This window comes from Myotis daubentonii, chromosome 10 (assembly GCF_963259705.1).
Source record: "Myotis daubentonii chromosome 10, mMyoDau2.1, whole genome shotgun sequence".
Classification (NCBI taxonomy): domain Eukaryota; kingdom Metazoa; phylum Chordata; class Mammalia; order Chiroptera; family Vespertilionidae; genus Myotis; species Myotis daubentonii.
In genome coordinates, this window is record NC_081849.1 from 28,228,924 (window position 1) to 28,255,927 (window position 27,004).

The following is a 27,004-nucleotide window of genomic DNA, read 5'->3' on the forward strand; positions in this document are numbered from 1 at the left end:
GACGGGCCCAGAAAGGCACCCCATTTCTAAGTGAGACGCATGTGCCTAGATGAGGAAACTGGAGGAGGAGGAGACAGGCAGGGCCTCATGTTCAAGAATTCATGTGTGGCCCTGACACCTGGAGACCTCCACGTGGGACTATATACTCCCTCACAGACGATGCAGTAAGACACAAACTGAACACCTGGAACACAGCCACCTATAAGACAGGGGCCCTTCAAGGGTCCAGTAACATCAGGAAACTTCAACAGAAAGGCCACACCACCTCTGAGCACCAAAACTAATTCTAATAAGAAGCATCGCTGCCCTTTAAACAGGAGAGTTTACGCATCATTTACTCTCTCTAGGGCCACGTTGCGGGGGGAGTAGGGGAAGGGAGGTGGAGCACAGAGGATTTTGAGCAGTGAAAATACCCCGTGTGATGGTGGATGCATGTCATTCCCTATTTGTCAAACCCACAGAATGTAGCGGACTAACACCGAACCCTGCAGTAAGCGGTGGACTCTGGGTGATGGCGGCCAGTGTGGGCTCAGAGAGTATAACAAGTGCACGCTGTGGTGGGGATGCAGACAGTGAGGGGCAGGGGGTGGACGGAAATCTGTGCCTTCCTCTCAATTTTGCCATGAGCCTTAAACTGCTCAAAAATAAAGTCTTTAAATATAAAACAAACTTAAACGAAGCCACAGGGGCCCTCTAGGAGGCGGTGTGACTTGTGAACGTGTGGCACAATTCTGAGTGACTTCAACTGGCAGCCTACCCACTGGAGCATTACTCCCTTCAACACTTACACTTCGATGTTTCCTCACAAATCAAAGTTTGAGAAGACCAAAGCAAAGAGAGGGAGAGACTCAGAAGAGAGGGAGCTCGGGCCCTGTGCCCTCCCGGAGTGTGGCCAGCCCGAGGCCCCCGGGGGCAGCCCGTACCTGCTGCTTCATGGTTTTTGTGTCCCACAGCAGCAGCTTGCCAGGAACATGGTTTGTGCCCTTGCTGCCGATGTCTAGTGCCGAGAAGTCCACCTGGGAAGCGAGGCTCGGAGCTGCGGCCGAACAGACGAAAGAGGCCCCGTTGGGGCTGCACGCGAGAGACAGGATTCTGCAACACACGTGGGGCGGGGTCAGCACTCCGCGGCCACTGGAAGGATGAGATGGGGAAAAGGCCCAGCAAAGGACCAGGCCGCAGAGCACAGTGCGGCGAGCGGCCTCCAGCTCACCTGGGCATGTCGTCGTTGATGTTGATTTCACAGAGATTCTTCTTGGCTTCCGTGTCATAAAGGCGCACTGTCCCCACACCACTGCCCAGCAAGAGCTGGAATGAGAAGGGGCGGGAGGTGTGAAGAACAGGAGGTCAGGCAGGTCAGGCAGGACCATGGGTGGTGGTGGGGGCCCAGGCCCTCTCCTGTGAGGTCTGGGCAGGCTGTAGGGGTGGGGTCCCTTCCACTTATTCAGGTAATTTAGGTGGTATCTGGCTAAAATGGATCTCATTTAAAAATTAAATAAAGAGCCTGGCCGGCATGGCTTCGTGGTTGAGCATCGATCTATGAACCAGGAGATCATGGTTTGATTCCCAGTCAGGGCACATGCCCCGGTTTCAGGCTCAATCCCCAGTAGGGGGTTTGCAGGAGGCAGCCGATCAATGATTCTTTCTCATCATTAATGTTTCTATCTCTCTCCCTCTCCTTCGTCTCTGAAATGAATAAAAATATATTTAAAATACATAAATTAAAATTAAATAAAGACATCAGAGCTGACCTCCAACAGAAGTAAAACCACAGAAGTAAGCTGTGGATGGGAGAGATGTATCACCCCAGACATACCTGGAAGGTTCTGGCTGACTAAATGAGACCCTCTGTTCTTTCCTCCTTTTCTTTCCATTTTAAATCCCAGCTTTCCAGCCCTTCCTTCTCCCTCCTAATCTCTCTCCACCTCCGTGGGTGCCATCCTGGCTGATCATGGGGCCTGGGCCCCCTTTGCTTGTCTGGGGACAGCTCTGGCTCTGAGCCAGTAAAGGCCTCCAGAAAAAATAGGAGAAGCTATCCTTGCCTTCAGGAACCTGCACTTTATTTGATGAAAAGCTTCGAAGACAATGAGTACCACCAGAAGAAAGCACCAGAAGCAGGTCTGAGGGTATCCCCAGGAATATCACCTACATTACTTGGCAAATTATCACTGGGTATGCCCCGACGCCTTCGTACCATAACCAAAATGCCTGCAGTTGTCAAAATTATTAAAAACGAGGCTTGCCCCTCGGGTTGCCTGCTATGATCCCCTCAAAATGGAATAAAAGAAAAGAAAAAATTACAAATCAACTTTACCTCCTAAACTACAAAGTCTATCTCAAACATTAAAGTCCAGAAGGAAAAAATAACACTACTATTCCTGGAGGCAATCAGACCCATGGGAACCGCCAAGTAGGGCACCATCCCCCACCAGCTTCAGCTGCTTCCTTTGGGCCCGACACAGGGAGCAGCTGAGAATGTTTGTGAGGGCTGTTAGAATCTGGACAGCTGAGGGACTGATGGGGAAGAACAGGAAGTGAGCCAGTCTCTCCCCAGACAGAGCAGCGAGCCAGACCACCACAGAGAGGGAGGCACCCTGGCCGTCTGACTGGGGAGTGTTCTCCAGGTTGCACTGCAGTCTCATTTCAATTCTCATTCATCCTGTCACCTCCTTGCCCACCCCAAACAGGAGTCTACAGGGTCAGTCCTGGCTGTGTGGTCCTCACGGGGGGTGGTGCCTGACCACCGGTGGACAGCCCTGGGGAATTCTCCACAGACTGCAGAGCAAGCAATGAGGCACCTCACTCACCAGCCGGTCCCGCTTGGTGGCCCACTCCAAAGACAGCAGCGGTGACTTGGAAATGGAGGACGCTTTGGTCTGCATGATGGGGTTGAAGGACCACACTTTGATGACCCCGTCTACGTCTAAGCTGGCAACCCTCCTCCCCGAGCAATCCACTCTGAGACAAAAGAGAGAGGGGAGCTGTTAACATCCTTGCCGTAGTCCATCCTCCTCTTCCGCTAGTTCAGATGGCTGCTTTTCTGACGTTCTAACTGCTTTAAAAAACAATCCTGAAATGCCTACACTCCAATGACCAGTGGACTATTTCTAGAAATATTCATTCATTCATTTGTCCAAGAATTTCTTATGAAGCACCCATTATGTGCTGAGACCTGGGGTAAACACTGGGCACAGAACAGTGGGCAGGATGCACTGGGCCTCGACCTCGGTGCTCAGTGTATGGAGATTGAGAGCCTTCTGCACTCGGCTCTGGGGCCCATCAAAACAAGGGACCACCTACCCTCTGAACATTACATCTGTGAGGGTCCGTTTATGAAAGGTCATGTTCTTACCATGTGCAAGTAAAAACTTATAAATGGTAAGTACACAGCGGGGCAAAAGTGGGCTTACAGTTGGAAAATAATACAATAATCAATAAGTAATAACAGGGGAGTAAACTCTGTGTTCCCAAGTGCTCACAAATATAAACCTACTTTTACCCTGCCCTGTATTTATCTAAAATTACCAACACAGGCTGGCAGGTGTGGCTCATGGTTGAGCGTCCACCTATGAACCAGGAGGCCATGCACAGTTCGACTCCTGGTCAGGGCATATGCCCAGGTTTCGGGCTCTATCCCCAGTGTGGGACGTGCAGGAGGCAGCTGATCAATGATTCTCCCTCTCCCGTCCTTTCTGAAATCAATAAAAAAATTTTTAAATAAATAAATAAAATTACCAACATAAAGCAAATTAAAATTGAGTGAGCTTTAGGGAGTTCAAATAAAAGGCAGCTGTTCCTAAGACTCGGAGTCCCATGGTTAGAAAGTTCAGAGAGGCTGACGAGGGCTACAGCAGCTCTGAGCAGGACACCCCACACCCAGATGGCAGCTGCCCCGCCTCCTCTGACTCTCAGAGGGTGACAATGGTCCTTCAGGAATCCCACTTTCCATACCTCCTGCCAGCTACACCTTCATGCACAGCTTCCCAGGGAGACCAGTCCCACCTGGCTAGAGCTTTCTCTAGCTGGGCCTCGCCTCCACCTGAACCCACCTGCAGTGCATGATGGAGGAATGGTGCTCCCCGTACTCCTCCTGCCCCAGCACAATGAAGGGCTGTTCGGGGCGGACACCTCCACCCTCAGGGCCTGCTGAGGCAGCCCGCGTCAGCGTCTCCAGCGCCTCCACGTGGAGCTCTGCGCAGGGCTCTGGTTCGGGGCCGCAAGCTTCAGGTTTCTTCTCTGCACACTGCCAAGCAAAGTAGGGAAAAGGCAGCTGTGACAGGTCTGTGCTGGGCCTAGCTACCCACCACATCCGGGGACGTGCTGCAGGACATCTGTGGCTGCAGCACACTGCAGGAGGCTCTTGGTGATCGTGTGTCTAGAATAAGCATGTCAAACTCGAGGCCCACGGGCCACATGTGGCCCACAATGAATATTTTTGTGGCCCAGCCAATATAACAGTATATAAGAAACATTTTAATAAAAATTTCATAACTTAATTTCTATAATATCCTGTTATACATAATTTTTAAAATATATTTTATTGATTTTTTTTTTACAGAGAGGAAAGGAGAAGGATAGAGAGTTAGAAACATCAATGAGAGGGAAACATCGATCAGCTGCCTCCTGTACCCCCACACTGGGGATGTGCCTGCAACCAAAGTACATGCCCTTGACCGGAATCGAATGTGGGCCCTTCAGTCCGCAGGCCGACGCTCTATCCACCGAGCCAAACCAGTCAGGGCTATACATAATTATTAATAATGAACTACAACATTCACTAATGACTGATTACTATAATCGTGTTGCATTCATTTTCCTTACATGCCTTATGTGCAGGCACACCATTTCTCTCCACTAATACCAAGAGCGAATATTTTAGCAGCCGATTGCCACATCATTAGTCTTGTACTGACTTGTTTGGTGTGTGCAAGAGGAAATATTTCGCTTTCAGAGAACAAGAAAAATAGGTTTATTTGCATAATGCTTATTAATTTGTGCAGTTATGCAGTGTCTGGTAAATTAATGTTCAAGAAAAAATATTAATTTTTATTAAAATGTTCTACTAATTTATTTTAACGATCACTCATTTATTTCAGCCCTTTGTATTCAGCATGTCTCTATTGAACTAAACCTACGTTTCTATGAAATTTGAAGCTTTTGTTCTTTTGCGGCCCACAGAAACTTAAACCTTGTTTATTTGATCCGTGTTAGCCTTTGAGTTTGACATGCTTGATCTAGAACAGTGGTCGGCAAACTGCGGCTCGCGAGCCACATGCAACTCTTTGGCCCCTTGAGTGTGGCTCTTCCTAAGCCTTAGGAGTACCCTAATTAAGTTAATAACAATGTACCTACCTATATAGTTTAAGTTTAAAAAATTTGGCTCTCAAAAGAAATTTCAGCCCTAACTAGTTTGGCTCAGTGGATAGAGCATCGGCCTGCGGACTGAAGGGTCCCGGGTTCGATTCCAGTCAAGGGCATGTACCTTGGTTGCGGGCATATCCTCAGTGGGGGGTGTGCAGGAGGCAGCTGATGGATGGTTCTCTCTCATCAATGTTTCTAACTCTCTATCCCTCTCCCTTCCTCTCTGTAAAAAATCAATAAAATATATTTAAAAAAAGAAATTTCAATCGTTGTACTGTTGATATCTGGCTCTGTTGACTAATGAGTTTGCCGACCACTGCTCTAGAAGAAAGAGCTCGAACTGCAAGAACAGGCCCAGTTCGCCCAGGAAAGGCGGGTGCCAGCTCTCCCGCCATCCCTTTCCTAGAGACCTTGCTCCTCTCATGGGCCCTGCTGAGGGAGAAAGGGTAAGGGTGCCCTTCTCTGTCAGGACACGCGCCACCTTGACAGATCAGGCCTCTGGTGCTTTTAAATAGGCAAGTAGTGCCTGGCCCGTGTGGCTCAATGGTTGAGCATCAACCATGCACCAAGAGGTCGCTGGTTCAATTCCTGGTCAGGGAATTGCAGGGTTGCAGGCTCGATCCCCAGTAGGAGATGTGCAGGAGGCAGCTGATTGATGTTTCTCTCATCATCGATGTTTTTCTCTCTCTTCCTTCTTCCTCTCCCTTCCTCTCTCTCTAAAAATCAATAAAGCATATATTTTTTAAAAATAGGTAAGTAGCTCCAATTAGGAAATAAATGGTCAACTAGGTGACAGGCAAGGGACTCAGGCAGCAAATCCCCAAGGCTTCCCGAGTGTTTGACAGAGTGGAGGCAGCTTATGCTGCCAGAAGAGCAGACCTGACCCACGTTCAGCAGTGAGGGGAGGCCCAGGGCTCAGCGTGGCAAGGGCCTGGGTCGCAGAATGACACTGTGGGCCCGTGGCCCTCAGGCAGCAACTCCAGCAGGTGGGCCTCTGGGGGTGCAGGAGAAAAGGATCTTGAGATCAAGCAAGTCTGGGGGATTCTGGGTTAAAGCAAGGGAAACCAGTCTCTGTCCTGCCAAATCTGAGCCTGTGACATGCTAATAGTAACATGCACAATTAACTGAAGGGGAAAACGCAGCATGCCAGGGGTCCCAAGCCAATGTAATCACAGCCCCTATCTGTGGGGACATTTGTAGTTGGCATTTTATGGCTTCTGTTTAGAAAAATGCTACAGCAGAAAGAGGGACCACTGCAGAGTCAGGCACACTGTGAACAAAACAACCGAACTGCAAGCAATTAAGCCCAGTTCAGCAAGACCACACTCTACACGACGGCAGAAACCAAGGGAGGTAAGAGTGGGCCCTGCACCACCCTGTCATTTTCCGGCCCTCCCGTGGGCATGCTTGGACCGCTGAGGACAAGCCATACCTGCAAAGTCAGAGACAGAAGCTCCTTCCTCTCCTTGCCGTGGTCCTGCAGGCGCCGCTGCCGGTGCTGTGACCAGCTGGACTCCCCCGGGGCCAGCCCGCTGAAGAGGCTCTTCCCATCCCTGGGTCCGCACGCGGGGTCCTTTGCCTTAGTGGCCTGGAGGGCGAGACACCAGGCTGTGAAAGTCTCTTCCTGTCTGTGCCCACGCCAAGAGCCCTGGGCCAGGAGCAGGGCAGAAGCCAGGGAGTGGCTTCTCTACCCACCAGGTCCTGGGTAAGGTTCCTCCCTGGCCATGCTAAGCAGGTAGGTAAAATGTTACCATCTCATTGGTGGGTAAAGTCAAGAGTGAAACAGAGGCTGTCTGGACCGCCTCCTTTCTGTTCTCACTCCCGTCATGAGAGGACAGGTGGCCAGCACGCCTCAGCCTGCCTATCTCTATCACCTGGAGGGAGGTATCCATATGTCTCCTTGATCTGATCAGAACAATTACTTTTAGTCAAGAAGGACGAGATCATGTCAGGCCCCACGCTAGGTGTTCTAAACATTTATAAGCAACAATATGTTTGGGCACATAAAAAAAATTATGCAATATACAATCACTTCGCTGGAGGGGGAAAGGAACACAGAACCTTTGGGTCAAGTGTATGACTAAGCCAGCTAATGTTAACAAACACTCAGGCATTTGGAAATGACTCAGGTAACCAGAAATTCTTAATAGAAGCTACTGGAAACTCAAGGACCTTTGAACAAGAGGAATTGCACAGAAAAGAAACTGGCATCGTCATGCTCCTTTTCATAACGTGAGTGATAAAGTCAATCAAGGTCAGAGCAGATAAATTCAATAATCCCCATCCCACTCCCATGGAGAGAAGTTTCTTAAGAGTCTTTTTAAAAAGAGCTGACAACTCATTCCTTTTCCAGATTACCGGGCCGGGGTCTCTTTTTCCAACCTTATTCCCACAAATTGTGATGGTCAAAATAGCCCCCTTGCCTTTTTACACAGATATGGATACAAACCAACCTCATTGCAAGCCACCTATACACAAGGCCTAAGTCAAGAGAAGAGACTCCCTGCCCAGCCACGTGGCTCAGTAGTTAGTGACAACCTATGAACAGGAGGTCATGATTCGATTCCCAGTCAGGGCACATGCCTGGGTTGCAGGCTTGATATCCAGTAGGGGAAGTGCAGGAGGCAGCAGATCGGTGATTCTCTCTCATCATTGATGTTTCTATCTGTCTCTCCCTCTCCCTTCCTCTCTGAAATCAATAAAAATATATTTTTTAAAAAAGAGAGCGATTCCCCCAAAGTCTACTGTCCTCTCTAGTTCTGCTACTTGCTGTTTCTTATTAAGTCTATGTCTTATGTTAAAACAACGTAAGATGATTATCATAGATCCCTTGGAACCCTGGAGCCACGTGCATAGATAAGAAACAAAATTTTAAAGGACTGAGCCTTACTGTATCTGGCCTGCAGGGTATTTGTTAGTTTTGTTTTTATGACTGAAGCGACCTCCAGTGTTATCTACTGATGCTTGGAACAGATGTTTCTTCTAGAAGAAGTACTTGATTCCCCAAATTCTGGCTTGTTTGGGGAGAAGTAGGGTTCTTAGACAAGATACAAGAAGTGATCTAAGAAGGAAACCAATAACAATAACAGCCCTAGTGTATATTGTTCACTGAATGTTTACCAAATGCAAGGCCCCATGCTAAGAACTTTACAAACATTCCCTTAAAGGTGAGGACATTCCTTATGAGGAGCTGAGGCTTGGAGAGGGTAAGGTAACTTGCTCTACACAGGCACAACTTGAAAGAGCTGAACTTCATATCCAGATATGACAGCAACTCCATGCTCTGAGAAACCTGAAGGAAGCAATACCATGAAGGGAACATGTGGAAGAAGGTGACACTGAATAGAAAAGAAATGTCATAATCCTGAAGCTAAATAACATACCCAAGACAAGGCCCTTCTCTCGGCACTCTGGCCATTGCTGAGAAGTACCCCGTGGTCCACGGAACCATGGGCAGGACCCACAGCTTTAGAAGGTGGGCGGCTTCTCTTACCTTTCTAGAAGCAAAGGGTGTCAAGATAATTGATAACAGAGAGGTCCTGAGATAAACATGGTGTCCCTCAAATGGTCCCCAGCTGTGTGTGCCCACTCCCTGGAATGTGATCCAAGGGTGCCAGCCCTCCATTGATTTCTGCCCATACCTATTGATCCAGAGGGCCGATTGCTCAGACTGAAGAACACATGGGAAGCTACACCTACTTCAGGCAAAACAGACTTTAAGCCAATGAGTATAGTAAGAGACAAAGAAAGTGATTACATAATGATAAAGGGGTGAATTTATCAAGAAGACATAATAACCATAAATATAAACACACCCAACATCAGAGTACCTACTTACAGGGTGTCCCCCCAAAAAATGTATACACACTTTGAATGATTATAAAGTCAGTGTTTATTAACATTCAGTTCATTAAAAAAAGTTAAAAGCATCTACAGAAATGAATAAATTTTTTGCCAATGCCTGTTTTCAAACTGATGACCGTTCTGGTCCAGGCACTGCTGATAACGCGAAGCAATGGAATCACAAACATCAAGAATCATTTCATTCGGTATTTGTTCACCCTCAATTCATCAACTGTGGCCCATTTTGTACCATAAACTTTATCTTTTATGTATTCCCATAAAAAAAGTCTAGTGGCACTTTAGGGTAAATTTTCTTTGTTCAAAGCTTAGTGTGGCTTCACCCATTATTTCAAATCAGTTAAACCTGAAAAGGAGTGAAAATTAAGTGAGTTATCAGCTGTTAAAGTGTGTATACATTTTTGGGGGCACCCTATATAAAGCAATTAAAAGACGTAACAGGAGAAACACGCAGCAATACAAAGAGTAGGAAACTTTAATACCCTACTTTCAACAATGGATAGATCATCCAAACAGAAAAGCAATAAGAAAACATTGTACTTAAACTACACATTAGATCAGAAGGACTTAATGGACATTTACAGAACATTCCATCCAAAAGCAGCAAAATGCACATTCTTCTCACGTGTACATGGAACATTCTCCAGGAGAGGTCATATATTAGCCCACAAAATAAGTCTTAATAAATTTAAGAAGACTGAAATCATATCAAGGATCACAATGATATGAAAGTAGAAATCAATTTACAGGATACCTAAAACATTCACAAACATGTGGAGACTAAGCAATATCAATGGGTCACTCACATCAATGGGAGACTGAACCACCAATGGGTCAAAGAAACCAGAAAAGAAATTAAAAAAAAATATCTTGAGACAAATGAAAATGGAAATATGACACACTGAAACTAACAGAATGAATACCTACATTAACAATAAACACTTATATTAAAAAAAAGAAAGATCTCAAACAACTTAACTTTACACCTCAAGGAACTAGAAAAAGGACGAACAAATCTCAAAGTTAGTCAAAGGAAGGAAATGATGAAGACAAGAAAGAAAATAAATAAAATAGACATTAAAAAGGCAATAGAAAGGATCAATGAAACTAAGAGCTATTGTTTGTTTTTTTAAGATGAACAAAATAGACAAACCTTTAACTAGATTTACCAAGAAAAAAAGAGGTCTCAAATAAATAAAATTAGAAATGAATTCCCAAACATGTCTCTAAAAGCCGAACATTTTAATGGAAGAACTGGCAGCAGAAGCCACGTTTTCTGAATCCAAAGGTGGCCATGGGAATCCAGCTGCATAAACAGTGCTGAGTGGCAGGAAGATCAGTGTCCGGGGCTGGCAGTTGTTTTCTACAATAGTGGGATCCTGGAAAGTGAGGAAGTCTCAAAAAGCCTGGGACCTGCAGGTTTGACAGATTGATCAGCCCAACCAAGAGATCTTTAAACTGGATATTTAAGAAGAAAGGGGAAAGAACCCATGTAAAACTGCATCCAGACCACAGGGGGATCCTCCCTTGGAACCAGAGGTGGGAAAGGCTACAGAGGGAAGACCAGACGCTATTTTCTCTCCTTAATTACCCACCGCACCTGATAAATGGTGTCTTTTCCTTTTTCAATGCTTGGTGTTAAGAGTGCTCAGCCCTAGCAGGTTTGGTTCAGGGGATAGAGCGTCGGCCTGTGAACTGAAAGGTCCCAAGGTTCGATTCCGGTCAAGGGCACATGCTCAGGTTGTGGGCTTGATCCCCAGTGGGGGGCTTGCAGGAGGCAGCTGATCATTGATGTTTCTATCTCCTTCTCCCTCTTCCTTCCTCTCTGAAATCAATAAAATATACACATATATATGTATATATATATAGAGAAAGATAGATTAGATAGATAGATAGATAGATAGATAGATAGATAGATAGATAGAAGAGTGCTCAATTCAATTGGCCCACACTGATGGGATAGGGAGGTTTAGGATGGACGTCAGATTCCCCTAGCTGACACAGCTTCCCCAGCATAGACAGAAAATACCATGTTAAGAAGTGCAAGGCAGAGCTTCCCTCACAAGTGAAGATGGAATGGAAGCTGCCCAGCACATTATCAGGCTGGACAGTACTCCAAAATGAAAATTCAAACAGGCATTAACAAAAGGCACTACAACAAATTAAGAACTGCCTTTATAATGACAGGGCAGTTTATACAATGAGAACCGTGAACCTAAGTGTGAGCTATCATGTACTGCTTAAAAGAGACCTTTTCCTTAAACTGTATGTACTAAAGTTATTTATTAAACAAGCACAAGCACAAACAACAACAAAAAATGTGCTAAAAGCTGATGAATGCAGTTGTCCACAAAACACTCAAATAAGTAGGCTAAGGTAAACCCATGTCTAGCTACAAATGTACTTAAAAGTTCACTGTGACATAAACAGCAATTCAAAATTTTAAGAACAAACTTCATAAAAATCTCAACTACTGGATTAATAGAACATTGCAGTGGCCCAAATTATATCCAGTCATACTCTATCATAATCTATCTGTCTCTGGCCCTGGCCAGGTAGCTCAGTTGGGTAGAGCATTGTCCCAATACCAGGGTTGGGGAACCTCTTTTTGGCCAAGAGCCATTGGATATTTGCAACATTATTCTTGGGCCAAACAAAATTATCACCTTAAACATTAGCCTGCTCTGTTTGGTCAAACATTTAATGAACTGACCCTAACGCCTTGGCAGGGCCCGGCCACATGACTTCACGGGCTGTGGGCCAGACGTTCCCCACCTGGATTATGCCAAGCTTTCAGATTCCATCCCCAGTCAGGGCACATTCAGGAATCAACCCATGAATGCATAGATGGGTGGAACAATAAATCAATGTTCTCCCTTTCTCGCTCTCTAATATTAATAAACCAATAAATATCTAAAATTAAGAAAAATCATAATCTACCTGTCTCCTACAGTCCAGGAGAGAGATTTTTAACTGTTTATCACTTGGCCTCCTCACTCCTCACTCTGATGAAGGCTATAAATTAATTTTCGGTGGCCCGAATACAGCTTACCAGGCAGTTATACAAATGGGGCAGGAAACGAGTTCCAGTAATTTGATCTCCCCTAAAGCAAAATAAAGCCACCCAGAGGACAGGCCCTTGGAACAGAGGAATTACAGAATGAAGGATGGCAAGAAGGCTCCCTTCTCCCCATCCAGCTTAGAGCCATGCAAACAGCCCCCACAGTACCTGCACGTACCACTGATTTCTCAGGAGCTATGAGGTGATTTGAGAATACCGAAGTCTGTGCCCGCTTTGTTTTCTTTACATGATGGCACTTAGAGGTTCTCTCTATGATAACCTCTTGCAGCCCCACAGCTTACTGAGTGGGTGTGCAAGGAGTGGAATTAGGGCTGAGGTGCCCTGAGGGGCTGCTGCTGTCCCAGAGATGCCGCGGGAGCCTGGAAACCAGGGTTTTATAGCTACTTCCATTTGTTGTTTTAAATTTTGCCTCCAGATCCAGACTGAAAGCACTGAGAGTGTATCACCATCTACTTTGCCATCTACAATGCTATGAACATTTCAGTAATAATGACAACAGTTAGAGCAACCAACGAATTACAAGTGGGCAAAATGCTGATGTAATGGAAATGTATACTGGTATATACAAATACTATTTAAAATAGGAAAGCCTAATCATTTTATGTGTTGTTAATTTAATAACACAGCACATGGTTTTTTATTTGCTTATTTGTTACTAGTAAAAAAAAAAAAAGAGGCAGTTGTGGTGTGGTAATAGTGAGAAAGGCTATACACTTAACATGTGCTAACAAAGCAATATGGCTTTAAAAAAAACAATGTCACTTACTATTGAGTTAAAAGCAATATATCATTAAAATCATAGGAATTGATTATACAACTCTACTTAGTATTGGTAAGAGAGCACTTCAAATTATACACTCAAATCTGGCCATTAACTGTAATAGAGGAATTAAAAAAATTAGAATGCCCTTCCCTAGAGGAGGGGGACCAGCATGGTGAGGGGTCTAGAAATCAAGCCATAGGTACAGTTACGGAGAGAGGGAGGCATGAACAGAGTGCTTACTGTGGGAAAGACAGGAAGGGTTGTCCTAAGAGAAGCCTTAGTTTACTCAGCATCAGAAAGCACAGCTAAGATCAGTGAGTTTAATTATAGGGAGGTTTCTACTAACAGCTCTGCAACGGACAACTTTCCCATGTTGACAAGCAGTGAGCTTCTCATCACAGGAGGCAATGTATAGAACACACCCCTCTACTAAGTAGGAGGGTGGGCCAGATGACCTTCAAACTTCCTTTGACTTTAAAATTATTTCATTATCTTTAACCTCAAATCTACTCGTTATTGTTAGAATTGAAACAGCAATGCTGAGTATAATTAATAAATCAATAAAAAATATGTCACCTGCTGGCCTGTGTGGCTCAGTGGTTGAGCATCACCCTATGAACCAAGAGGTCTCGGTTTGATTCCCAGTCAGGGCACATGCCCAGATTTCGGGCTCCATCCCCAGTTGGGACATGCAGGAGGCGGCTCATCAATGATTCTTTCTCATCATTGATGTTTCTGCCTCTCCTTCTCCCTTCCTCTCTGAAATCAATAAAAATATTTTTTTAAAAAGTGACCCAGCCACTGAGTGTTTCAGAGTATAGACATCTGTGGCTTCCATTCAGGGAAAGAAGGCTACCTTTGCTGTGACATACCATGTGGTGAACCAAGCTTTGTTGGAATATATATTAGAGGTAAGGTAAGGAATGTTTGCTACAAACTACACAGTCTTACCCTCATCTCTTGAGTGTATCCCAGTTCCATTTCAATCTCACCATCTGACACTTAGTCCTAAAGACATAAAGAGCACGGCCACCGGCTTCACCCAAAGAACCTAGCTCTGTGTTCTCTTTCATTTTTAAAAATACAATTGAATTGTGTAATTTCATGCACATTCCAAGGGACCTTACACTCCCTATGTCATCTATTACACCTATAAAATATTGCACAGTGAAGAGCTCTGCAAAGCAAACAGTAAAACTCACTCAAACACACTCCACAGAACTGGAATTCTAATTAAGTTTGAACTTTAGAAAAATAGTCATAGTAGGAACTGTGACTGATGTTTGACTCCTGGGTACTAAGTTTATAGTCATATGCATTGCTGGCACTTTAGGTCTCAGAGCTGACTTGGGAACCCATGTAGGCCAGTATCTTCACAGATACAACTACTAATAAAATGTATTGAGTCCTTGTAATCTGCCCAGTACTGTATTACCAAGGGCCCTTAATAAACCGAGCCCCTGGCCCCGATAGAGTAAACACTAATATTAACACCCTCCAGCAAACTGGGGTTTAAGCAATCTGAGCAAGGACGATAAACCAGGGCTGAGCTGGAAGCGCAGCTGTCTGACTCCGAAGCCCCTGCTCTTTCTTATCCAGTGTTCTGCTCAGCGGCGGCACTTCAACACGACTGCACCCCAGGGCTGTGCTGAGAGCCCCGCCACCCTGGGAGCAGCCTGGGGCAGGCCCCTGACTCCCGGAGGCAGTCAGCAGCCCCAATCTGCTGTGCCACTTGCAACTGTTATCAAGCCCAGGCTGGCAGGGCTATGATGGCTCACTTCACCTGTAGCTAATACACGTATAGTAAGACAGAAAGGGTTCCTACCCAAGCAATATAGCACAACAGTGGGTCTGTAAAACTTCCACTCTGGCAGGCATTTCTGAGAGCAATGAATTTTGACCATCTCTGCAAGGAGAACTACTCAATGCCACCCTTAGCTGTTTGGAATACATGCTAGCATAAAATACATCCTGCAAGCTTCTATATATGTGAAAAAAATAGTGAAAATCCTTCACAGAATCAGTAAATCCTAACTGTACAAGAAATTCATTGATTCAGAAGTAACTCTAATTTACTCTTTATCTACATACTACTTTATATCGCCCAAAATTCAAAATTCCAGAAGCTTGAGTCGCCAAATCACAGTCACAAAGCCCTCCTGAGTGCAAAGGAAATCTCTCAGAAAAGGGGAGGGACCCTTCAAAGCATACTTCCTCTCGCTGCCATCCACCCTTCACCTGCTGAGTGCCCAGTGCTGGGGCCTTTTGAGAGCTGGCACAGAAGCTCAGGCAGTGGCCAGAATGGCAGCATGCTGGGGGAGGAGAGAAGTCCCTGTGGGTTTGACCTGGGCCTAAGATCTGGCACTACCTTTGGTCAGCTGCACACATCTGCCTCCGGTCACCTTCTGCCCACAACACGGGAGGGGAGGGAGGGGTGGGGCAGGCGGAGAGTGCATTGAGTGGATTTCCCTGCACCATGCTCTTATCTCTATTCTCCTCCAGCAGAGCTGTCACTTGTCTAAGAGGGGAAAGGCAGGGGAGGAGGAAGAAAGGGAATGAGATGTGAATTTCTGATCTCACCAGCATACCCAAGAATTCAGTCCTAAGTGAAAGGCAAACACATCTCCACGTGACAAGTAGGTGCAGTCAGATGTCAGAGGCCTTTTGGCAAATTAGAAAAGATGGTACTTGTGCTTACTTGACTGCTGATGGACTCTTTCTTGGCCGAGCTCTGAGCTTGAGGCGGGCCCTGGGCAGGTGACAACCGTGAGGGGCTCTTCTTACTCTGAGGCAGCAGTGAGGACAGGAAACCCACACGAGGCGACTGGGAGAGGGATGTGTTCCTCTGGCTGCACACCATGGCTCTGGACAGGCACACACACACAAGGTCACAGGGCTGGAGGGGGACCTGGGAGAAGCCGGAGCACAGGCCTGCTGGGCTGTGGACAGCGCCAGGGGCCAGGGCCTTAGCTGGGCTCACACGCCTGGGCTTTAAGGTGGCGTTATCCTCAGTTCTCTTGCTTAGACCAAAGAGAGCCGGCAGCCTGTCCGGCACAACGGGAAGTCTGAGGCTCTCCTCCAAGGGCTCTGGGAAAGCTCAGATGCTCTGTTTATATTCATCACAGGTTTGAAATGATGATCTGGATATACTGGGCTGAATAAAATACATCATTAAAATGAACTTCACCTATTTCTTTTTACTTTTTTTTAAACATAGCTAAACTTCTTTAAATTATATTTCTTGGCGTGCATTCTATTACCATCAGATGGTGCTAGCTCAGAAACGAGAGCAGGTTCACTGGGTGCAGTGCTTGGCCACATGCAGGTGGGGAATCTGACTGTCTGGGTTTGTGTCCTGACTCACCACTCACTCAGTCACTGTGACCTCTCCGTGCCTACATCTCTTCAACTGCTACTGCTGTTATTATTATCAACTGGGTCTTCTGTTTAGCTGGCTGCTTTTTAATGTCACTCAAATACCTCTCCCTCAATCTGCCTACCTCTTCAAACCCTCACACAGGATGATGCTTCTACTGTGGAACGCATCCAACCTGTGGCTGCCAATCTTTTCAACCATGAGGTACTGCTTCCAATGCACAAAACTTCACAAGGCTTTAGACCAGCGGTTCTCAACCTTCCTAATGGAGCGACCCTTTAATACAGTTCCGCATGTTGTGGTGACCCCCAATTTCATTGTTACAAATTGAACATAATTGATTAATCACAAAAACAATATGTAATTATATATGTGTTTTCTAATGGTCTTAAGCGACCCCTGTGAAAGGGTCATTCAACCCCCAAAGGGGTCGCAACCCACAGGTTGAGACCCGCTGCTTTAGACAGTGGTTGTATTTCTTTATCCAGGTGGCACACACCCGGATGTGCAGGTCCCTGGAAGAGGACCTCAGAGGCCAGGGGAGCTTACTCAGCGAGGAAGCATTAACCATGAGTGCAGGAGGCTCTTGGGAAATTCTGCATCTCCAGGAGCAGGGGGCCCAGGTAAGAGCACAGGGGGAAGAGGGAAGGAGGGGGCCAGGCCCTCCAACCACCGGGCAGGGCACACACTCACAATTCCGAGTCCCCCAGGCGGTCCATGTTGGAGACGTAAGGCGGCAACTTGTGTTGGACCAAGGCCTTTTCTTCTTCTGGCTGTTGCTCCTCTTTCTTTAGTCGGTGGATTTCGGCTTGCAATGCAAAAAGCTGCATCGAGATGGGAGAGCTCATCAATGACATCACCCTGCTGGGAAGATTAGCCACATCACATCCAACACCCAACCTCACTGGTTCAAAAGGCCACTGGCTCCCAGGATGCCAGTCCCGCTCTCTGCCCACGGTGGTTTGGGAAAAATGGGCGAGTGCAGCGGTTACCTGACTACAGTGAGGTGAGAAACTGAAAACGGTTAGATATACAAAACCTGTTTTTTTTCTTTTTATCATTTGACTTGCTTCCCTTTTATCATTTTACTTGCTTCCTCCTGAATTCACTGAGAAAAACAGCTCCACCCAACCCTGCTTTGCTCTTGGGAATCTACAAATCAGACTCTGGAACTCTCACAGAAAAGTTTAATTAAATAAGGTTCAGCATTTTTTACTGCTTGCCTGAAGAAAATTATACACACACACACCCAAAATCCAAGAATTTTTTTTTTTTTAATCCTCACCCAAGGATATTTTTCCATTAATTTTTAGAGAGAGTGGAAGAAAGAGGGAAAGACAGAAATATCGATGTGAGTGAAACACATCAATTGGTTGCCTCCTGCACACACCCTGACCAGGGCCCAGGCCAGGGAGGAGCCTGCAACCGAGGTACATGCCCTTGACTGGAATCGAAGCCGGGACCCTCTATCCATTGAGCTAAACCAGCTAGGGCAAAAAAACAAGAATCTCAAACCCCAAAACCTAAACAGTTTATAATCTTCCTTGTTCTGAAAATCTTCCTGTTTCTAAAGAAGATCTTAAAGAGATCTTAATTTCAAGGATAGATAAATGCTCAACAGGCAAAATATAAAGGCAAATGTAGGTTTCTAAGTCCTGTCACTTTACCGAACTAGAGAAATGGAGAGCTGAGCAGACAATTAAATAATATCTGGGTTATAAACAGGACAGATATAAATATATGTGGAAAAGGACTGGGATCACAAAATAGACATACGAAAACAGGTCAGCTGCCAGGTGGCATGAGTGCACATCTAGTCTTGTCCCTCTCAAAAGTACATTACTGTTACCATGTTGTTCATCCTTAAATGACTTAAAATATGAACCCTGCCTCTGGTTTTCAGAGGCTATTACTGCCCCCGAGTCTCCAACTGATTTTCTGGCGACTCACTTTCCTCTGAGATCAGTGCTCTCCTCCACATGACCAGCCCTCCACCGCCCCTACCTGATTTCAAACACGAAAAGCAAAAGTATTTCCAAGAAGCAAGTGTGCTCAGAACCAACCTTCTGACGCAGAGCTTCATTTTCTTCTTGAACCTGGCTGGTCCTCTGGCACTCGGCATCAAAGTTCAGGATCACAGGCACTGGTGCACACAGTTAAAGAATAAGCCTGCCTGGGAAAGGACTGAGAGACCTTCCCAAACTCTTGACACAGCAGCATCACCCCTGAACACAAGATGGGGGGATGGAGTACAGACTCAGTGCTATGGGGTCTTCTCAGCTTTATGAAGTGGCCTCGGGGAGAGAGGCCTGGCCTGACTTCGTTCAGACAGACGTAGACACGTGGCAATCTGCTGGCTAGCCCACAGAGAGTTCTCTCCCAATGCCAGCAAGAAAGAGCCATATCCAGTGGGCTTCAGAGCCAGTCTAAGCATCGGCAACAGGCAGCTAAGAGCGAGCCCGGAGGCCAGGCTCTGCGGGCACGCTGCTGGCCGCTCCACCAGCTGGGCAGAAGGGTCCGCCACTCGGCTTTTCTCCCTGGCAAAGGCTTAGACTGAGGAGCAAGCTTTCTGCAGTTTGTGCGGCCGCATGCCACCATGTGAGCACCCACAGTGTAGGTCAGCGTGTCAGTCTTCCCCAACCACCTCAACAGCGGCAGTCAGGAGGAGCGCAAAGCAGGCAGGGCCTCGGCACTGAGGAAGCGAACGGAGGTTCGAATGGGCACTGTCTTGCACTGAAAAGACCTAGTGACATTTCCCATTTCCGTAGAGGGCCCACGTGGCTGTGCCATAACCACCTCTGGCCTGAGCCGCTGCTGGTTTCATTTGAAAGCCCTCAGGATGCAGAGCAGCAGCAGGGCCAGAGGAAGGCAAAGCTGGCAAGAGCAGAACTCCCAGCAGCCACAACGCAAAAGGAAAGGGCACCCTCCCTACCTCCGCCAGCAGATGTTCCTCCCAACCGGCTGCTGGGTGGGCCTCCACAATGCCCCAGTTATCAGTGACTCACCAGGCAGCCCCATTCAACCCAGACTCTTCTCCGCCCCCAGAGTCCCAGCCTACAGAGCACAAGCAATGGATAATGGTCCCAGGCCTGGGATCAAAGCATTTCCTGACAAAATGGGAAATATGGTAGCCGTAAATCATTTACATTCTCTCTCAAATAACCACACATATATTCTTAGAGCTGCTGTTTTCTGGCAACTTGAGGAACACTGAAGTCACTGTCAGAGAAAGCGACCCAAACACTAATCTAGGGAGGAAGTTCCAGCCCAAGAAGTGTTCTCATCTGCTACCTAATCCCAACAAAGGCAAGTGATAGATATCCTGGGGGGAGGGGAGGCACAGAGATGGTGCTCTCGAGGATGGCTGGTGTCACTAAGCAGCAGCTGCATACCAACCCCTGTATCTGCGAAGAGAGGCCCTCAGACCTGCTTGAGGGCTCCTCTCTGAGCCCCACACTGGCACCCCACCGCTGCTACAGTCCCCCATGGCAACTATTACTTCAGCAGAGTGTCAGAACTAAGACTTATGATTCCCTGGCCTCCTGACAAAAATAACCACAATCTGTCCAGCCGCCTCACATGACACATGACAATGATCCTTGGGCATTTGGTGGAAGAACTGATTGCATCAGGAGCAGCAGCCACTGATCACATTGTCTGGATGCATCAGGGTAGGCCCACAGCCCCAGGCAGCTGAAAGGATATGCATGCACTGAAACAGGACGCTCAGGAAGTTGTGCAGGGACACAATGAAGGTGTCGGCCCACTGACGAGAAAAGTAGGTAGCAAAGGTGGGGTTGGTGTCTGGAGATGGCAGGAAGGGCAGGACAAACCAATCCTTCCACTCGGCCTGGTTCTGGAGCTCCGTGGCCTGCTTTGCAAAGAACTCCTGAGCCTTGTCATTTCTGTTTGTCTGCCAAGACACAGAGGAGACGGCAAGGAGGGGGAAGAGACAGAAGTCCAGAGGTAAGATTCGTCATCATTGCCTTTGAATATCAGCTTGCTAGGTAAGTGGCCAAACATAATCTACACACTCCATAAAATAAAGGAAATCATCACTCACTTCTCAAGTTCCTTGTAATTTCAAAGAAGTTGGTTTAAACCAGTGGTTCTCAACCTTCTGGCCCTTTAAATACAGTTCCTCATGTTGTAAGCCAACCATAAAATTATTTTTGTTGCTACTTCATAACTGTAATGTTGCTACTGTTATGAATCGTAATGTAAATATCTGATATGCAGGATGGTCTTAGGCGACCCCTGTGAAAGGGTCGTTTGACCGCCAAAGGGGTCGCGACTCACAGGTTGAGAACCGCTGGTTTAAACTGAAGTCTTGATAACTGCCATCCTAAAAATTAATTCCTAGTTGATTTTCAAACAATCTAATTAACTATTCCCCAAGGTCAGCTATAATCTTTATGATGCAAATTTTAACCCAGCTACTGATACTCTTTAAAACACCAGCCAGGCCCGGCCAGTGTGGCTCAATGGTTGAGTGTCAACCTATGAACCAGGAGGTCATGGTTCAATTCCCAGTCAGGGCACATGCCCGGGTTGCAGACTGGATCCCCAGTAAGGGGTGTGCAGGAGGCAGCCGATCAATGATTCTCTCTCATCATTGATGTTTCTATCTCTCTCTCTCCTTTCCTCTCTGAAATCAATAAAAACATATTTTAAAAAACTGCCAGCCAGACTTGCATGCTTAAAACAAGAGAAATTGAAATGAGGAAGACAAGTCATGTGATCTGCAGATGAGAAAGGAGAGGAGGGGATGAGGAAAACAGTCAAAAATAACTTGCACTGCGACTGTTTCACCCTTTCCCAGAGTAACACAAAGAGTCCTCTCTAGAAGTGAAAAGAAAATCTATTTCTGGATCAAATAACTCTTTCCACCAAGGAATCCCTGAATCAACAAGCACCTGAATTGTGTAGACAAGATAAAAGCGGAACAGGCTGGTTTTCAGTTTGTTGATGGTGGGTCTGTATATATCCTCCAAACGGCTGAAGAGTCGCCGCTCCAGGTAGCTCCAATAATCCCGCAGGGCAGCCAAGTCATACACCTGCATCAGCTGCTGCAACTGGTCCACAATCTTGTCCACCTAGGGAGAGAAGGTGGTGAAGGACGGAAGGGAATCCTCCCCTCATTCCACAGAGTTAATACAGCCTTTTCCTCTTGCTGTGGCTTCTGGGTGTTAAATAAAAATTCAAGTTAGCCATCTAGAGAACTTTAAAAACATATTACTGTAATAGCGCTTAAGTTCTTGTCTGATATTAGATATCTGGTTTGACCTTCCAGCAAGTGTAGAAATGTCGGTTGTTAAAAACACTGACGGAGGAAGCAGGAGATACTGGGTCCGGGTCTTGGACAAGAGAGAGCAAGAGAACCTCCATGGTCCTCCTCCCAGCGCCACCATTCCAGGATTTCAGGGCTCATGGTGAGGGGCACTGGCTGACTCCTTCAAGTCATCCAGGCATCCCAGAGCCCTTGCAGCTGCTCCGTGTCAGCTAAGGAAGTCACCTCCTTGGGGGGAGCAATCACACCAGAGGAGCGGTTCTCAACCTGTGGGTCCCGACCCCTTTGGCGGTCGAACGACCCTTTCACAGGGGTCGCCTAGACCATCCTGCATATCAGATATTTACATGATGATTCATAACAGTAGCAACATTACAGTTCTGAGGTAGCAACGAGATAATTTTATGGTTGGGTCACCACATGAGGAACTGTATTTAAAGGGCCAGAAGGTTGAGAACCACTGCCCTAGAGCATACAACCTGGAAAGGTTTATGGCGACCAGTACCAACCCAGCACCCCCATTTTACAGATCAGGACACTGAGGCCTGGAGAACTGAGATGCTTTGCTTTGGCCACCAAGGAGCCGGTAATTCTGGCAAGACAAGAACCCCGGCCTCCCAGCTCCCCTCCAATTCCTGCTGCCTCTCTGCCTCTCTCAATTCACCTGTCAACATTCACTGAAGTCAGCCAACAGACACCTATAAATTCCGAGAGCTTCTCAACGGAAACTCATGCCTTAGCAGGGGACATTTAACGTATGAAACTGTGCAGCGAGGTCTTCCTCAACTGCTGAAGCAACACTGCCGAGGAGTCGCTGGCAAGGCCATCTTCAGCAAACACCGCCCGTGCTGGAACCAGCTCACCTTGTGGGCTGCAGACCCCGTGGCTCCCAGGGCCCTCGGGAGCCAACTACAGAGCCTCGTGTTGCCCAGATCCAAGCACCCACCCCGCCTTCGCTCCGAAAGCCTCGTGCACGACCCCCTCCCCCGGCCAAGGTCTGCCAGCACCTGCTGCAAGGCTGGGGTGCAGCACGGAGCCCTGGCCCGGAGCGCGGGCACCTGGGCTGCAGCCTCCGCGAGGCTCCGGGCTCGCCCGGCAACTTCAGGCAAGTCACGTCCCCTCTCAGGGCCCAGTTCCTCGTCTGTCAAGCGAGGGCCACGGCGCCGCTCGCGCCTCAGGGGGCAGGGTTAGGGAAGAGCCGGCTCCCGGCTCCCTCAGGGCCGCCTCCGCCCGCCTCGGCCCGCGCCCGCCGGCCTCTCACCCGGAACCCCTTCTCCTTGTCCGCCTTGATCTCGGCCTCCAGCTGCCGCAGTGTGTACGTGAAACCGCGGAAGAGCAGGTACTCGCGGACCAGCTCGTCTGTGCGCTCCACGGCCTCCGCCATCGCTGCGCGAGCGCCGTTAGGGGCCGCGGCACCCGAGGGACGAAGGGGCGGGGCCTCGGCAGCACGGGGCGTGGCCCGGCGCGGGTGCCAGTCACGCCGCGGCCGGCCTACCAGCCCGCACGCACTGCGCGCCGCACGGCCGTGGCCCCGCCCCAGCCCCGCCCCCGCCCCGCCCAGCTGTCCGTCATCACCACCCTCCCCGAGGAGCAGCTGGAGTACGCGGTGCTCTGCTGAGTTGCCTGGCACCGCTGGCGGCGGCTTCGTCATCTGAGTTACTGAAAGTGGCTGCTGCCATCCAAGTCTAAGGGCTGGACCTTAGAGAACGTCCCAGATAGTCGCGAGGAGGGCAGGGGCCTGAGGTGCCCCGCTCATTGGCATTATATCACGGAATCCTCTGTGCCTGCTCCCATTTTGCAAATGGGGGAATCTGGAATCCCAAGAGGTAAAGTGACTTGTATGAAGTCACACAACCAAGTGTGTCATTAGAGAGTTCTAACTCCCCCAAAAGCCCTGCTTTCATGAATAAGACTAATCAATTACAAAACAGGATAACCAGGATACACTGTTAGGAGAAAAAAGGGCAAGTTTCAGGCCAGTATCTATAATATGGTTCCAGTTTCTTGTAAAAAATAAAACACATAGTGTGTGTATGTGTTTGTGTGTACATTTTTAAAGTTAAGGAAGATTATACAGTAACCCTTTTTTCTCTAAAAGGTGAGATTAAAAGGAATTATCACTTCCTTTTTTTGTTTATTTGTTTGAAATTTTTACAAAATATATATATTTGTAACCAGGGAAATAGCCAATCTTTGACTCTTACTTTCCTCATCTATAAAATGGTGTCGATATCTACCTTGCAGAATAGTAATGAAAATTCAATAAGATAATGTAAAATGCTTAGCACGGTGAATAGCCCACCAGTACAACTCAATGCTTGTTACCTTCTCCTCCCTCTAATGGTGTAGCTTTCTGTATTTGTCAAAGCACAGCTCAGAATCATTGCTATCACTCTGCCCAGACCCTCCAACCCAACTACATGGAAATTTAGCTCCAAGGGGGCTCTGATCTGCATTAGAGAAACCAGAATAGATAGCATCAAGCAAGCCACAGCAAGGTGAGGTGGAGACTTGTTCCTCCCTCTCTGCTGCTTTACTTCTCTCCGCCCAGACACCCTTCCTTGCCCGCCAGAGCAGGAAAGCAGAGTTGCTTCTGACAACTGGAAGGACCAAACATATTCTACTTTGACTGGAATGTCAGGTCATCAAAAATGAACTGGGGAGATCCCAATAGGTAGCAAACACCAAAACCTCCCCTACAGGAATGTTGTGAGTTAGAGTTCCCTGAGGGACCCTCAAGTGTCTACACTACAGGGAAAAAGAAATCTGAAACAACCAAAATGTTCAACATTAGGGAAAAGCTTGAATAAATTATGCTACATCCATCCCATGCAATCTTATGTAGTGGTTTAAAATCATGTTTTTTCAAAAACTATTTAACTACTCAGAGAAATAGTCACACTATGGGTTAAAAATGTAAGATTAACACTCCAGGGGAAAAAAAATCTGGCAGTTTCTTATAAATTAAACATGTGATTACTATGTGATTCAGTAATTATACTCTTGGGCACTTATCCCAGATAAATGAAAACTTATCTTCACCTAAAACGTTGTGCGCAAATGTTCAAAGCAGCTTAATTCCTAATAGTAAAAAGCTGGAAACCACTCAAATGTCCTTCAAGTCATTTTGGTAGAAACTGAAATAAACAGGGCCAACAGGCAATACTGTGACCCAGAGCATGGCCATCCTACCTCATCTCCTCTGGCTAAACAAACTGGTCCATCCATACCATGAAATACTACCCAGCAATAAGGAGAAATGAATTAGTGAGACATACACATAAATCTCAAGAAAATTATGCTGAGTGAAAAAAAAAAGCCAATCCCAAAGGTTACATACAGAACAAAAGGTGTGATTCCATTTATATTACATTGTGAAATGATGAAATTCAGATAATGTGGAGACCAGATTAGTGATTATCAGGGATCAAGGATAAGAATAGGTGGGGGCCTATGAGAGGAAGAGAGGGTGATTATAAAAGGGCAAAGAGAGGGCTCTTTGCGGTAATAGAACTGTTTAGCAACTTGACTGCGGTGTGGATGGGTGAACCTACAGCATGTGATAAAATTGTAGAGAACTAAACACACACACAAGTGTGTAAAAGTAAAACGGGGAAATTTAAATATATTGGCAGATTATAAGTGTCAATATTCTGATTGTAATATTGTACAAATGATTGTATCATTTTGCAAGATGTTAACATTGCGGGAAACTTGGTAAAGTGTACATGGGATCTCTGTATTATTTCTTACAGCTGCATGTGAATCTACAATTATCTCGAAATACAAAGTTTAATTTTAAGAAGTCTGATACAGAATTGTAGATGCAATATGATAGCTTCATATAATATTTTTGAAATATACATACACACAAAATATTTACAATTATTGCCTTTAGGTAGTCATGTTGGATTTTATGGGTGATTTCTGACTTTGTCTTTATGCTTTTTAATAGTTTCCAAATTTGTAGTATGAACACTTTTTCATTTTATTTTATAAATATAATGAATATCTTTAAACATAACATAGTCATTTGTCATAACAACCACATGTTAGTGCCAACTCACACAAAGATTTTGTCAACTAACCCCAAAACTTTTAAATAAGGACTACTGCTAAACTAGGAATTCCCAATCATGAGCTTATACAATTCAGTTTTGGAAACCAAATGCAGGACCTCACACCTGAACTCTGATTGTCAAGTTGCATCATTTCTCTATTTCACAGCCTCCTCATCTGCAAGGGAAAGGCCTTGAGTCAGAAGAATCCTGAGGTCCCTCCAGCTCTTACAGTCAGTCCACAGGCCTCATGCTGGTGTAAGACACCTACTGGGAACATTGGTCTGTCTGTTTAGAGATCATGGGTTTCAAAGATTGAAAGTGAACCACTTTCTTTCTGACCACTGCGACCACATCCCTTAAGGAGTAGCTCAGGTTAGAGCAGCCGTGGGCAAACTACGGCCCGCGGGCCGGATCCGGCCAGTTTGAAATGAATAAAACTAAAAAAAAAAAAAGACCGTACCCTTTTATGTAATGATGTTTACTTTGAATTTATATTAGTCCACACAAACACTCCATCCATGCTTTTGTTCCTGCCCTCCGGTCCAGTTTAAGAACCCATTGTGGCCCTCGAGTCAAAGAGTTTGCCCACCCCTGGGTTAGAGTCAGCAAAATCCCCACTTGTACAGGGCAGAAAACTGCCAAGAATGGGCTTAGACTCCAGCAGAAGGAACCCATCGGTGGATGAGTCTATAGAATCATTCACTTTCACTGCTGGAGCAATTCAAGTCTCCTGGGTTAATAAGTAACATGCCTCTGAAAGCATCAAGTGGAGGACAGCATGGGGGAATTCCATCTCTGTTGACACACTTCCTAAAAAACAACTCCTTGCGCCGGGCAATCACGCTTCCACCTTCTGCAATAGCTGCCTAGCTGGCCTAGCTTCAATCAATCTCTCAATCTCTCTCTCAATCTCTCTCTCTCTCTCTCTCTCTCTCTCTCTCTCTCTATATATATATATATATATATATATATACTAGAGGCCCGGTGCACAAGAATTTGTGCACTCAGGGAGTCCCTCAGCCTGGCCTGTGCCCTCTCGCAGTCTGGGACCCCTCGGGGGATGACAACCTGCTGGTTTAGGCCCGCTCCCTGGGGAATTGGGCCTAAGCTGGCAGTCAGACATCCCTCTGGCAGCCCGGCAGCCCTTGGGGGATGTCCACTTGCCAGCGGGGAGCAGGCCTAAGCTGCAGTCGGTCATCCTTAGCGCTGCTGA

At 46.7% G+C, this 27,004-nt stretch overlaps 1 protein-coding gene across 3 annotated transcripts in view; it reads right to left on the reverse strand.

Moving 5' to 3' along the window:
- WDR91 (WD repeat domain 91) overlaps positions 1 to 23,175 on the reverse strand; it is a 29,433-nt gene extending 6,258 nt beyond the window's left edge. The window contains exons 1-11 of one of the 3 annotated variants that reach the window (XM_059711853.1): positions 22,992 to 23,173; positions 21,357 to 21,536; positions 20,146 to 20,353; positions 18,504 to 18,586; positions 17,134 to 17,264; positions 15,763 to 15,928; positions 6,791 to 6,946; positions 4,047 to 4,240; positions 2,805 to 2,955; positions 1,211 to 1,305; positions 924 to 1,092 (exon numbers count right to left, since the gene is read on the reverse strand). In XM_059711853.1, the coding sequence (XP_059567836.1) occupies positions 924 to 1,092; positions 1,211 to 1,305; positions 2,805 to 2,955; positions 4,047 to 4,240; positions 6,791 to 6,946; positions 15,763 to 15,928; positions 17,134 to 17,264; positions 18,504 to 18,586; positions 20,146 to 20,353; positions 21,357 to 21,536; positions 22,992 to 23,114 (1,656 nt within the window). In that variant the 5' untranslated portion in view covers positions 23,115 to 23,173. Of the gene's footprint in view, positions 1 to 923; positions 1,093 to 1,210; positions 1,306 to 2,804; positions 2,956 to 4,046; positions 4,241 to 6,790; positions 6,947 to 15,762; positions 15,929 to 17,133; positions 17,265 to 18,503; positions 18,587 to 20,145; positions 20,354 to 21,356; positions 21,623 to 22,991 lie in introns of all 3 variants that reach the window. The other 2 variants (XM_059711854.1, XM_059711855.1) reach the window with 2 other exon arrangements.
- Positions 23,176 to 27,004: the final 3,829 nt, after the last annotated feature.